The 14,167-nt window shown below is 47.5% G+C and overlaps 1 protein-coding gene across 1 annotated transcript in view; it reads left to right on the plus strand.

Annotated features, from left to right (window-relative positions):
* LOC131293266 (laminin subunit alpha-1) overlaps positions 1-14,167 on the plus strand; it is a 94,230-nt gene that overhangs the window by 76,713 nt on the left and 3,350 nt on the right. The window contains exons 10-16 of the mRNA XM_058321347.1: positions 9,210-9,500; positions 9,566-10,631; positions 10,697-10,955; positions 11,064-11,454; positions 11,526-12,752; positions 12,829-13,289; positions 13,359-14,114. Of these exons, the coding sequence (XP_058177330.1) occupies positions 9,210-9,500; positions 9,566-10,631; positions 10,697-10,955; positions 11,064-11,454; positions 11,526-12,752; positions 12,829-13,289; positions 13,359-14,114 (4,451 nt within the window). The remainder of the gene's footprint in view (positions 1-9,209; positions 9,501-9,565; positions 10,632-10,696; positions 10,956-11,063; positions 11,455-11,525; positions 12,753-12,828; positions 13,290-13,358; positions 14,115-14,167) is intronic.

Raw genomic sequence — 14,167 nt, forward strand, 5'->3', positions numbered from 1 at the left:
GTGAAGGTCAGCACCGGGTGGCGTTTGTCTTTTTTTTTTTTGTTTTTTGCTCACTCGCGTTCTTGATGACCTCATAAACGCTTCTCGGTGTCGAAAAAACGCAGACATACGAACGCCGATGCTCACTCACTGCGTGTCTCTTGGCGGATCTCTTGTATTGGCGAGCCGGTGGAGGGCAATGGCTTGTCGACGTGAAGGTAACATATTTTCCGTGAATTCCGGCAACCGGTTCGCAAACGTACGCAACGCTCTCGAACGCCGAATTTGGTAACCTTACGCTTCCTTGTACGTTGAACAGTGCTCCTTCATTTATCCTTTTCTGCTTCACGAGTTTTTTTTTTGCCATCGTTCTATCGTTTGAGCAATCTTATTTTTTAATTCGTGTGTGAGCTTTTTGCTTCCTACTCACTTGAGGCAATCTAAATAAAAAGTATTATCAGATGCTTCGTAGAAACCGTTTGACGAATATATTTTAGTTAGTGGCTATGATTGTCTTGCTTCCTATTTAAACTTCAACTGATTCAAAATTTGTTGGAAATGATAGAAAATAACTTTGGCTTTCGATTCAACGACGTTAAATGGAACTTACGACTTTGGTGCAGAAACAAACTTTCCCGTTTATTTTTTCTAAAAACATTGTTTTCAAAATTGTCGATGGATCGATTTGATCGTCTGAATGAATATCAAAGAGTAACAGAAAGTATAAGCTGAAAGAAATTGAAATAAAACTCCCCGCTGGTTAGAACAGTGTTTAGGACGGCATTGGAATAGATAAATGTCTACACTGCACGGCTTGTTGTTCCTGGAAAGTGGATAAGATATGAGATGCACGATAAAAATACTGAAATTTGATACTATTGAAAAGAAGACTGTATTTCAAAGAAGTGCCCCGGGAAATAAATTGTAAGAAGCGCTATTTTTGTATTGGAATTAAATGAAATGTAGTATAGCTCTAAGATATAAATGCCATAATCTACAATTTAAGTAAAACTGGTAAGAACACATACGCGAAAAAGTAGCTTTATTTGTTCGGCAGCTAACAACTGATATTTTCCTAGTGAAATGCAAGTATTTGCAACTATGAATTGAAGAAATCATCAATGAAATCAACTATCATTGAGCACTTGCCCTGCAATCAGCCAAGGTCTTGCGTAGATGCTTGCCTCATAAACCAATTCTCCGAAGCCTAATCTATTCCCAAGGGTGTTATATTTCCACGCACTCTTATCAGGACGTTTATAAAGGCACGTTTCACCATAAATCAAGAGATAAAGTACGTACGTGCAATAGCATCGTCAGTGCCCTAGCAACCAACATTTCTGCATCTCTATCTAATAATCGTTAACGATTGAAATATTTGCAAATGAAACAGATAGCTGCAAGTCAAGGAGAAGGAAGTGTTAAACAGTGTATAAACAATAACTCGCAATAATGGTTCATTCAGTTATTATTGATGAGAATGTGTTAACACCATTGAGCATAAGATGTGATTGACACAGATTTCATCAATGAACTGATTAATGAATGTTTTTCTCGATCATCGATCTAAATAATAATCTATTTTATAATAAATAAAAACACAGAGTCATGCAATCAAACAAATATTCTCTTTGTAATAAAAAGATACGCAAAGAAATATCCCAGCACAAAAGCAAACAAATCTGCATAGACCTTCGTTTGACTCTTCTCCTTCTACGCTAGAATAACATTTCCCTATCATCAACTCGTGAGCATCGTGTCTTTCATAACATGGTTTTCGTCTTACTTTTGCCAAGCAACCATGATCGACCTCCGGGGCACAAGGGGTTACGATCGTCATCAGAGATCAAGTATCTGATCGCATAATCCGCGCGCAAACTAGCACCGCCGGCAACATTGTGATCGTAGCCTGTTTCTGCGGCAAAAATCTTTCCCATTTCCCCAACGAGCAGGGGCAGATCGGGGATGCAACGGATCATCACCACATCTAGCGGCCCGCGAAACGGATGACGCGGGCGGTAGGGCTTTTCCCTTTTGACACTTACAACATATCCGTGGGGGCCGGTATGAAATTTCATGCCATGCTCAAACGAACCCTCGCCCTTGCCCTCGGGCCGTATCGAGGCCGATCGGATTGATCCCCCGATCGATGCCCCGTGCGGAGGTTGTGCGCTGTCTTGCTTGGTTTTCTATTTTCTTCGCTGGCAAACAGGGTAGAAAATCCTAGCAAGAAAAGCAAGAACCTACACACCGAACTCTGTTTCGTTTTTCAACGGAACAGCAGCGATAATGTACCGATTCCGCGCATGACATGGCAGAAGGTGAGGCAATCGGAAACCTTACTCCCCCAGGACTTGGAAGGTAGGCAGCCAAGGAAGGAAGCCCGGGAAGAGGCCGGGCCGAAAGATGATCATGTGGCAGGTCGCTGGCCGCGGCCCACAACACGATTAGCTCGCGGATTAATGCGCTCGCCCGATTTGCATCCACCGTTGCAAAAACGAGGGCCCGTCTCGGGAAATTCGCCGAATGCACTCCTGCGCAGTCGTGGAAGTAATTGCTCAATTTTCACTGGAACACGAGTGCCCCGGCTCGGCCGAGGAAACCCCTAATCGTCGCTCCTTCTCCCTGCGGGGCGCCGATGTCGGGAACGGCAAAAGGAACCGACCGGGGAGTTTTCCGACAAATTGCAATCGATCCGTAGAAAGAAGAGGAAACCGGGCAAACCGAGGGGTCGGAGGAATCGGTACGGTACCGGGAACTCAGACGGCAGTGCATAGAACCGTTCTGACACTTCCGAACGCCGGGCAGGCCTGCCGGGGTTCCAGTTTCCGTTACGTGTCCCATTTGTTCCCCAGTTGTGGACAGTGTTTTAAGATGGGGTTCAACCGAAAACAAGTAACCCGATAGTGTTTCTATTCCGGACTCGCGTTTGCCAACATATCCATTGGGTTTGCCGGGTTTCCTTCTTTCTGGGACATTTACGGCACGACCTGACCGCCCGACCATCGTACCAACACGTTGTACAACAAATGAGAAAGTCACGCTTTACGGAACAACACTCTCGTAAAAGTGCTGCCACCAGCTGAAGGGGACGACTCGTACACATAGCAACTTGGAACTCAATCTTCCTCCCGTGGCTCGCATTCAGAACCAGAGTGCCAGTGGTCGATAAATCATGCATTCGTGCGGTTGGCAGGTACCGGCGAAAGGTATGGTTACATCTGGCGTCATCTGGCGGCTCGAAAACCCCAGAAAACGTAAAGAAACCAACGCGAACAAGCAACTAAACCGCCTAACCTAACGACTATTGGAATCTCACCAATTTGGACATAGTCGCAATTAAATGTTTTACCATCTAGCCTATCCCCGAGTCGCTCTCGATCAAACCCGTGTTGTTTCCAGCGCCGAGTGCTTGACTAATTAAGCGAAAAAATAGTTTTATTTCATGTTTTTCGATCGAAACAGTGGAGACACTCGGATCGTGGCAAAGCGATCGCGAACGTGATCCCATGATCAGATTCACCTCGCTCGCGACGCGATTGTTTATGGTTGTTCTCCGGGCGTTTGTCTGGTTTTTGTGTTGTTCCGATCCTGGTTTTTATGTTGTGACAGTTTCGGAAACTATTTTAGCCGAATTTGTTGGGAAGAGGGTGAAGTGTGGGCCTGGTTTGGAAGATCGAAGCGGAGACCAATCAATCTTTGCACGCCTTTCACCCGATGTGTAAAGTTACAAGTTTTTCTTGCTCGTTATATTTGTTTGTCCTGTGTTAGCCCTAAAATAAAAGTATCAATAAACACACTTCAGTTGGGAAACGAAATTGATATATCGTATTTATACCAACTCCCTGATGAAAAGTTCAGTATTTTTGGAAACAATATTATTAAAATTTATTTTCTTTAATTTTGTCCTCATCCGTTTGTCAAACACACTATCAATGATGCAATCGTATATATTTGCATCATCGGGAATCATTTTTTGCATAAATTACAGTAAGTCGCTGAAATGTAAAAGTTATGACCCCCTTTGTCTGACTCTATTTCTATCTGAAACTATTAGTATGCAAAGCTTTTTTATGTAATGTAGGGGTACCTTATACTTATCAAAAGGGGGATTTCTCTTCTTCTGTTTAGAAACTTGAAATTTAGAAATGTATCTTGACATCTAAGTGGAAATCACAGACTATAGATCCGCCTTGGGAAAGACTGAGTTTTGGTCTAGTTCTTCGAGTACAGAAAATTTAACATTCGCTTTAGAATATTAACGATGAAAGTAAAGACCACTAAACTAGGATTAATTTAAGTTCAATATTGAAAGATTCCAGTAACTAGTCTAAAAATTGGGGAATTATTACGATTAATATGTGGTAGTTATAGACTGAAGGCAATTTTTCTAAGTTATTTAGAACTATCTTCTATCAATCTGCCAGTTGCAACAAACCGGAATAACGTTATCAAATTCTTCAAACCAAAGCAGGATGCTGTCGCGCCATTATTGATATCAACAACTTTCCTGCGTAAAGGCAAATTCTAGTGACTGCGTTTACATCGTTATTTCCGCTAAAGCTGAGTTTACACTATTTCGTAAGAATCGCCTCGCGCTACCAACAGCTTCCGCCTGCTAATGTGGAGTGACAGAATAAGGTGAAACAAATAAACTAAAAACTGGTTGATTAAACGGCGGACAAGGGAAAAAACATGTCATCAGTGATTGGGCAACGAATAGATGCGTGCGGCACTGCACTTCCTGGAGGGGAATCGGAAAATCAAATTCATCCGGTAGCGGACACCCGATCGTGTCGCGCTGGCGATGGGTAATTAAATTTAAAACGCCTCCTAAACGTCAGCATAAAATTTTCCTCACCAGTTCCCCAAACGAAGCAAAACAAACACGTTTGATTTGAAAAACTAAAAAGGATCCCCTCGTCCAAATCATAAACACTTATCTCCGCAACGCTTAGCATAAAATGTGCAGCCAGTAGCAGACAGGAACAAGCGAAATAAACGAGCATGAGCATGCTCTCGCATCACCAGACCTCTTGAGCCGTTTGAAGCGTTGGTTGCAGAACCCCTGCGCCAAGACTGCCACCGTGACGTGGCTCTGGGAACTCTCTTGCGCCGGGGAGGACGAACGTCAAACAGATGTTGCTGTTTTGCCGACATCAATCAAACTAACGTGGGGAGGGTTAGCGGGAGCTGGCGCTTCTTCTTCTTCGCTCGCCCAAGAACACAAACCACGGGGAAACGAAAACAAACGTGACACACAATCCTGCGGCCCAATCCCTTCTGCTTGCGCCGTCAGACGAATCGCCGTTGTCCACGATCGCGCTTACGAGATGCATCCCCCCTATCCCATCCGACGCGAGGGTCCATTCGATAGCTTTGGGTTTCGGGAAATTAAACACAGCCGCACGGAAAGCGTCCCCCTTGGCGGTGCCGGGTCTCCTCCTAACCGGGAGGGAGATCTTTTGGCGACCAGGTCTCTCGATCGTAGCCACCATCACGTGGACAGTTGGGAAGATATTTATAGGATTTGGAGATTTGATCTGGCCTCATCACCACCGGCTCGCGAGGAAACCGTGCCTGGCGAGTGAGACTAGAGTTCACGTGTTTCGGTGGTTTTCCCTCGGTCCCTTCAACTAGCTCCCCTCGAGCTAAGACGGCTAAGGGCTACAGACCGACATCATGACACATTCGTATGACTGATTAATAGGCACGCTGCTACCGGTTCCGGGAGATTCGTCGTAAATTTTCTCACCACCTTGCAACGGGAACACCACCACGGTGTCCCTTTTCCCCATTAGCACCTCTTGCTTCGGTGGCGCGATTCGTGGAACGTTGGGACGACCCAGACCTGACGTTCTCGCTAGAAAGTCGATAAATTATTACGATCGTTATCGAGGTATCGCAACGCGATCCTGGACGATTCGAGGGTACGGCTGGGACATCGTCGGCTGGAGGAGCTGTAAATTAGGTTTATCGCACCTCTCGGCTACAACACATCCACGTGCCCGTTCGGACACCCTCCTCGGGTCCCGCACCCGAGGGACAATGTTTTCTGTTTGACTTCGCAGTTTGTTTTAACGGGCCCGGGAGATCAAAAGCGGACAAGTAAATTATTACCCCCGCTTACGGGAAGTCAATCTTCCGAAGCCGGGCGATTTGTGGGATCACGTGTTGCATGTCTGATGAGTTAGCGTGCGCCATGCCCCAGTAATACCGCCGTAATTTCAACTAATCCGGGAAGAGATATTGTTTACACAAAGTTTTCATAATTGAATTAGCTCGACAATTTACTACTATAATGAACCAATTTAAAACAAATGGTTAAAACAAGAAGGTTGAACGATTGTTTTATTTAATTTTGGTTTTTTATTTAATTATCTTTTATATGCTAGTGTACCTCAAACATGTTTACATTTTATTTAAAAACTTGTGTAAAACTTTGTGTTCAATCTGAAAATTTATTTTATTTCAATCATTTAAACATTGAATTTAACTTTTAATTTACTTATTTTGTTCTAAAATCCCTCAAATTTTATTTTTAAGCTTGGTATAAAGCTATGCTCCTAGCAATGCTTTTATTACTGTAATATATTACGACGATGCAAACGTGGTTAATATTTTGTGGCTCTGTGTCACATTGCGGATGATATCACTTACGGTAGGAATTCTATTTTCATCCCTAAGCTCCCATTAAAATTCTCCAAAAACCTCAATGATCATCACATTACCGAATCGCTCGAATTAGACGGGGCTCTCGCGTACTGTCGAGTGTGACTTCAATCCATCTTTTTTCCTCCCAAAACAACCATAAATCACTGGACCGGATTGGCACCCCATAAAAACACTACACCCATTAGGCGAGACTCTTCCCTCAGGTACTGTTTGTTTCTGCTTTTCCTTTTATAATGTGATGCAATGAACACGAAACACGTACATGAGGCATTCCTATCGGATTCATGGTGGTTCTCGCGAAAGTAGAGGCTCCATAAAAGTTGCAAAGATGCCCATGTCTTACGAAGGTTTACTTTATCTAATCGAAGGTGTGGGCTGGATCTTTGATATCTAGCAGCGATCGGGTAAACATTGCTAAATGGCTTTTTTTTCCTGGAATTCAGCTCACTTCTTCTTCCACATTCATTTACACTTTGGATCGGGGCTCGGCGTAGACTAATCGTTTAATTATATTCTCATCCACCCTTGCGGTTACCCTCCCCAACGAAAAATGGCATATCTTGACCAATGGACCCCCCGCAGGCGCGATAGAAAATTTTCACAGCATGACTATTTACTTTACCGTGCCCGGTTCATTTCCATCTCTACCGTCTCCTCCTCCGCCACCTGCAGCACCCGCACTCGGATGATTCCAAGAGCTTGTCCATCCGCTCAAATTTTTGCCTGCTCGATCGCTAAGTGCGGTCGATGTACAACGAGAAGTTCCATAGCATTACTCATAATGTGTTTATGGTAAAGTAATTTTACGTGTACCTGGTCAGTTGCCGTGGCAGGTTACAGGCGCGAGGGTTCTGTTAATTAAAGTAAATCGAGTGCTAGTTTTAGGCCAAGGTGATGCTGTAACAGCAGGAAGAGTAATTTCCTATTGCGGTTCGGGATCATGATCTTCGAAGGAGGGAGGATGGTTTTTAAATCAACCATACGCTCACAGGACGTGCAGACGGCATGGGGAAATGGTTTATTTTTCCGAACGAAAGCAGAAAACCCGTCCACAAACATGTTTTTTTTTTCTGATTTTATTTTCTTATCTTGCATCAAAGTCATGGGAGAAGTAATTAAGGATAGTTTACGTATTATAATCAAGTTTAATGTTTCATGAAAATTTTGAACCAGCTCGAAAGATTTGTTAGTTATTTAGATTAATTACTTAAAAAGAAATATCTTTATCCCTGAAAAATAATTTCCCATTTTCCCTGTCAACGTTCAACGCTTCCACCATCGTTCGATCTTACCTGACCAATACATAAACCGTTCTCTACCGTTCCCTTTTGTCACGAATTTAACCCTTTACATCGATTGTTTGTGGAACTCAGCAAAATCCTCCCAGGAAGTTGAGTTCAATTATGATAAATCAAATATTTGATTTACCAAACGCGAGCGTATAAATCATTCTGATTTACGGCATAATTTGACTTTGTCAAACTGCACCAACGGGCCCCGTCGGTCATTCTGCCAGCGTCAGCATCGCTTCCATACGCAGCATAAGATTTATGCCGAAGTGAAATTTTGACGGCAGAACCCGGGTGGGAAAAAACAATCTGGAGCCCAAAAAACAAACTCTCCACCACGCTACACCGATTGACCGAGAGAGTGCGAAAGATTTATGGGAAAATTGTAGTGCCCATGCTCTCGTTATCCTGTGATCTTCTTCGTCTCATCACACACACACACACGCACAAGCACACGCACGAAATTCGTTGACAAAAAAGGAAAAATAAAACGAAATCCAAGATCCTCCTGAAGTGCCCGAAGCTCCGGTTCGAAAGATTGGCCGAGATTACTTTTACCCCGGCGGTTGCCGTTCACTTCCAGCTGTGCGCAATCGTGACGCGTTTGACGCAGGGGTGAGGAGAAAGAAGTTTACCTTTTCATTTAGGCTCCACGCGGGATACTTTGTTCGGATTGATCCGCAGGGACTCGTGGCGCGCAAACGGCCTCTCAAATGGCCGTTGTTTCGCCCGTCTCAAGTGCGGTAGCATGTTGGCGTTGGTATGCCCAATTAACGTGCCTATTAAGTGGCCGACCGGGGACATTGGGAAGGGGGAGAGGTTGGATCGCACGCCCTGCCAGCGCCATTGGAATGCCCGTCGATTAATGTCCGATCGGCTCGGAGCGATTCGTTCGGTTTCGCAAACCGGGTCCGGGGCTTTGCGCAACAATCGATCTTCATCAAGTGCGCCAGAGTGCGTGCGCGCTCCCATGCGGCGCAGAGGTGGTGGACGTCGGTCGTGAGTCACGGACGGGGTACGTGGTGGGGAGCGAGGCCGATTGACCATTTCTCCGGATCGAATGTTTACCGATATCACCGCCACGCTCAAACCCGATCTTTGATGGGTTTTTCAACATTTTTCACTAACCTCCTCCAATTCCTGGAACTTCCTATTAATCAGAATGATGTCTTGATTTCACCCACTTCGAGAAGATTTTCTTCCTTCCCAAGAGGTCCGCTTTCTAATACCTTATTTAACGATGCTTCTTTACTGCTCTTTTCGCAGGTTGTAACTGCCACCCGAACGGATCCATTGGTCCCGATTGCGACATCAGGACGGGCCAGTGCCGTTGCAAGCCGAACATCGAGGGACGCCAGTGCAACCTCTGCCGGAAGGGTTTCTGGAACCTGAACGCCGGCGATGGGTGCGTTGCGTGTTCGTGTGACCCGAACGGAAGCGAGCGGGGGGAGTGTGATCTCAACACGGGCCAGTGTTTCTGCAAGCCCGGCGTCGACGGTATCAGCTGCGACCGGTGCCAGGGTGGCTTCTACGGGTTCAGCGCACAGGGATGTAAACGTAAGTAACCACAGAATTCTTTCCCCGAAGGTATATTAACGGAAGGGTTTTCTCGCTCTCCAAAGGATGTGATGTTTGCACGAGCCCGTCGTACGTGTGCGATCCGGATACGGGTCGGTGCATCTGCCCGGCGAACAGCAACGGCCACGAGTGTCGGTCCTGCATTGCCAACACCTGGGGCAACGAGTTCCAGAAGGGATGCAAACATTGCGCCTGCGACATCGTCGGATCGATCGGGCAGGCGTGCGACAAGCAGAACGGTCAGTGTAGCTGCAAGGAAGGGTACACCGGGCGGCAGTGCAACGAGTGTGCGGCCGGGTATTATGGCTACCCGATCTGTCATCGATGTGCCTGCGACGAACGGGGCACCGTGCAGGCTGTCGATGGAACCTTCCCGTGCGACCGGAACGGCCAGTGTCTGTGCAAATCGATGGTGTACGGCCAGAAGTGTGACCAGTGCCGGCAGGGTACGTTCGGGCTAGCGGCGATCCATCCGGAAGGATGTGCCCGGTGCTTCTGCTTCGGCCGGGCGGACCAATGCACCCAGAGTGACCACTCGTGGGGTCAGGTTCGGTTGCAAGGGGCGCGCAATTTGAGTGTAGAGTATCTCGAACGTCAGGAAGGTCAGTCCGAGGTGGACTATGTGGCGATCCTGCAGCTCGAAGGTTCACGGACACACCGCGAGGACGTCAATATCACCAGCATGAACAACCTCGACCTTATCCCGAGCTCGACGGGCAACGTTTCGATCGGTTCGTACGTCATGTTCCGCTATCCACTGTACTTCCAACTGCCACCACAGTTCCTGGGTGACCGGACCAGCAGCTATGGAGGGCTGCTTAACTTCACCCTCATTACGGGCGGTGCGAGTGTGAACATTCCTGAACCATCGTTGCGTCAGTTCCCACTGGTGCAGCTGCACACGCACGAGAATCTGGTGCTGGACCACTACGAAAACCCGATTCGGTATGGGCAAACGGTTGAGTCACACTCGGTACGGTTGTTCGGGAGTCTGTGGCGTAACCACTACGACGGATCGTGGATCAACCGGACGATCCTGATGACGGCCCTTCAAGACGTGCGTCACATATTCATCCGCGCAACGATCACAATGGACTTCCAGGAAGTTGTGTAAGGACAACCCGAAAACCAAGCCCGATGTAGATCACCTGTAGCTAATCAAGTTCCTTTTTCAGACTCACAAATGTCACGCTCGACACGGGGATATTTGTTGCAGGAGCCGAAAACAATCACGCGTACGGTGTGGAACGATGCAGTTGTCCTCCGAAATACAGTGGGCTGTCGTGTCAAAATCCGGGTAAAGGATACTACCGGCATCGGTTGCCCATCGTCGACCTGGAGTGGGCCACAATCGAGGATATGATTGGGAAGGTGTTACCGTGCGGATGTAACGGACGGAGTGACGAATGTGATCCTGAAACGGGGATCTGTTTGGTAAGTTTTCCTTAAGCCTACTGATTGATCTTCAGGCGAATGTGGTGACTTGATTCCATCCAAGTAAACTCCTTACATTTGTTTTCACCCTTCCTATCCGTTGCGTAGAACTGTCATAACAATACCGGCGGCGAGCACTGTGAACGATGCGCGGAAGGGTTCTACGGAGACCCAAACATTGGCCAGTGTTCTGCCTGTCCGTGTCCAGAAACGCGCAAGAACTTTGCCCGTGGCTGCACGGTCCGTGGAAGCGACGTGCACTGTATCTGCAAAGTAGGCTACACCGGAGCGCTGTGTGACAATTGCATGCGGGGGTACTATGGCCATCCGCATCTGGATAATGGCCACTGTGAGGCATGCGAGTGTAACCGCGAGGGCAGTATTTCGGACGAGTGTGATCGCTACACCGGGGAGTGTCACTGCCGACCGGGGGTGACGGGAAAGAAGTGTGATCGGTGCGAACTGCCCAAGCATATCGTCCAGGATTATCGGTGTAAAAGTAAGTTGACGTCGCTCAAGACATTCTCTTTTATTTTATTCTTCAATTTTATGAACATTTTTATTTTTTAGTCTGCGACAACTGTACTGTCACGTTAATGGATGACTTTGAGGTGCTATCGAGCCGTTTGGACGAGGAAACATCGCACATCGATCGCAATGGTATTCCCGCACCCTGGGTGGAGCTAACGAAGTACGAAACGAAAACGCGGCAGTACGCGAATCGTGTTGCCCGGCTGCTGGAAGCGGAAGATATGGCTAAAAAGTTCACCGTGGACTTCGCCGAACCCCTAAAGCGAAATGCTACCAGACTGAACAAACGACTAGGCAAGCTGGACAAACGAGTCACGAACCGTGAGGATGAAATCGGCAAGTCTATGGGGCGTGCGATGGATCTGTTTGATGAAATCAATGTGATCGACGGCGATCTGCGCAGTACCATACAGGTACTAAAGAACTACGGCGTAGGAGATCATCACATCAAGCTGCCGCTGGCAGTGAAGGAGGCGAACGATTTGTTGACCGACATCCGCGATCGCTACGGCAAGATGGAGTTTGACGGAACGGTGATGGACTGTGCCAACAAGCAGTACGATCACTGGTCGAACGAGTCGAAAACGGTGGCGGGACAGAATAGACGTTTAGATGATTTAAAGTTCGAAATCGAACAGATCAACTATAAGGCGGACAATCTGCAGAACTACACGGTGCAGGTGTTCCGGCACGTGCAAGAGACGGAAGTGTATCAGACCACCAACCAGAAGCATTTCAACCGCGCACGTGACGCGTACGCTCAGGCACTCGAGGACGAAACAGGTATTAGGAAGCTGCTCGACACGAACATCATGTCCGCGACGGATGTTGCCCTTGTGCAGCTGGATGATAACTACGGCCAGCTCACACAGGACAATGCAACACTCCACGCGCTCATCGAGCAATTGAGCGAATCGACTGAGGATCTGATACGGGAGAAGAGTATCCTCCTCGAAACGCAAATACCCAAAGCTGTCCGGCACGCCAAGCAGCTGAAAGCCAAAGCGGATCACATTCGAAACAAGTTCCAAACCACCGAAGATGCGTCGGCAAAGGCGATGGAAGCGAGCCAGGCCTATGAGAACATCATTGGTGCGATAGTGGTCGCACAGCAGAGTGCAGACAATGCGACAAACATGGTCGAGAAAGCCGATCAACTTATTCACCCGCAGCACGACGTTACGATCAGCGATCAGAGCCAGAAGGCGTTGGAAGTATCGACGAATCTGACTAATCGGGCGAACAGGGAACTTACGAAGGCGACTGGTAAGTTTAACAAACAGTCATCTATTCGGAAAGAAGCATTCTTACATCACTGTTTTATTGTCACTCACTCCTCCAGCTCTTAACGAAACGATGATCCAGAAGGAGAAGACGGTACAGAATCTCAAGGATCAAATCTGGGAGACGGCGATCAAAAACAACAACCTCATGGATGAACTCGGTAAGGTGGAGCGCGGGGAAGCGATGAAAACCGTCCAATCAGACCTAGACCGGGCCGGTATCATGTCGGAGCAGATGAAGTTCGTGCGCCAGGACGCAATCAATCTGAACAGTGACGTGTATAAGCTGAAGCTGAAACTGAAATCCCTCGAACCGGAATGGGACACCAAGTTCGGGATGGCCGAGGAGAACGTCTCGCAGACGTTCGGAAATATTCGCAAAGCCAAGGACAAGCTGAACGGCATGGAAGCGCTCGCCCACACACAAGGTGAACGGTTTAAGGCGTGGAACCAAACATTTTCGGCGCATCTGCAAGAGCTGCGGGATTTGATTGCCATGGCCAAGCATAAGGCGGAAGGTGTAAGTACAGTAGATAGATAGTTAATTTTTACTGTGAGGAAAAAATTAACGAATGTCCTAACCTTGCAGATACGTGTCTCGATGGAATCAGCCGAAGAGTGTATTCGATCGTACGCACCGGCATCCTTTGGCCCATCGACAACCAACCGGTTGGTGATGTCGATAGCTTTAACCAATCCCAACGTGCAGAGTTCACCGCTCGCGTACATCGAGGGTGATGACCGGCGGTTCATCGCGTTGGAGTTACGCCAACGCCGAATTCGAATGCTTTGGAGCTTGAATGGGTCGATCGCGGAGATTACGCACCCGCAGGAGATTCAGCATCGTGACCTGAAGAACGACGATGCGTGGTACTTCATTGACGCAACGCGCACATTCAACCTCGGCACTCTGAATGTCCGCCAAATGTCACCGAATGGGGTATTGATCAATGCACGTCCCGTGACCGGTGCCAGCAGTCCCGCCTTCACCACACTTAACGTGAGTCCGAGCAACCGAATCTGGGTTGGTGGCATTCCAGATGATCTGCGTGTGCCGGAGCTGGAACCGAGCCAGGGTCTGAGAGTGGCAGTGAGTCAGTTGTACGTGGATCAGCGACAAATGGGACTGTGGCATTTTACCAGCTCGAGTGGGAAGTGTAACGGGGCAATGCTGGGCCCACAGGAGATTGTCAGTTCGACGAACGAGAGGAACTTCAACGGCAATGGGTATGCCGTTTTGAAACGGGCCAGCGATGCGAGGACGAAGGCCCAGTTCAGTTTGAGTTTAAGCTTCAAAACGCTCGATGAGGATGCGCTTATCTTCCTGGCGCTTGATGAGAAGAATGTAAGCCGATAACTTATTCCTCTGTTCGAGTGGGCAGTAAATAATGTTCTATT

This window comes from Anopheles ziemanni, chromosome 2 (assembly GCF_943734765.1).
Source record: "Anopheles ziemanni chromosome 2, idAnoZiCoDA_A2_x.2, whole genome shotgun sequence".
Taxonomy (NCBI): domain Eukaryota; kingdom Metazoa; phylum Arthropoda; class Insecta; order Diptera; family Culicidae; genus Anopheles; species Anopheles ziemanni.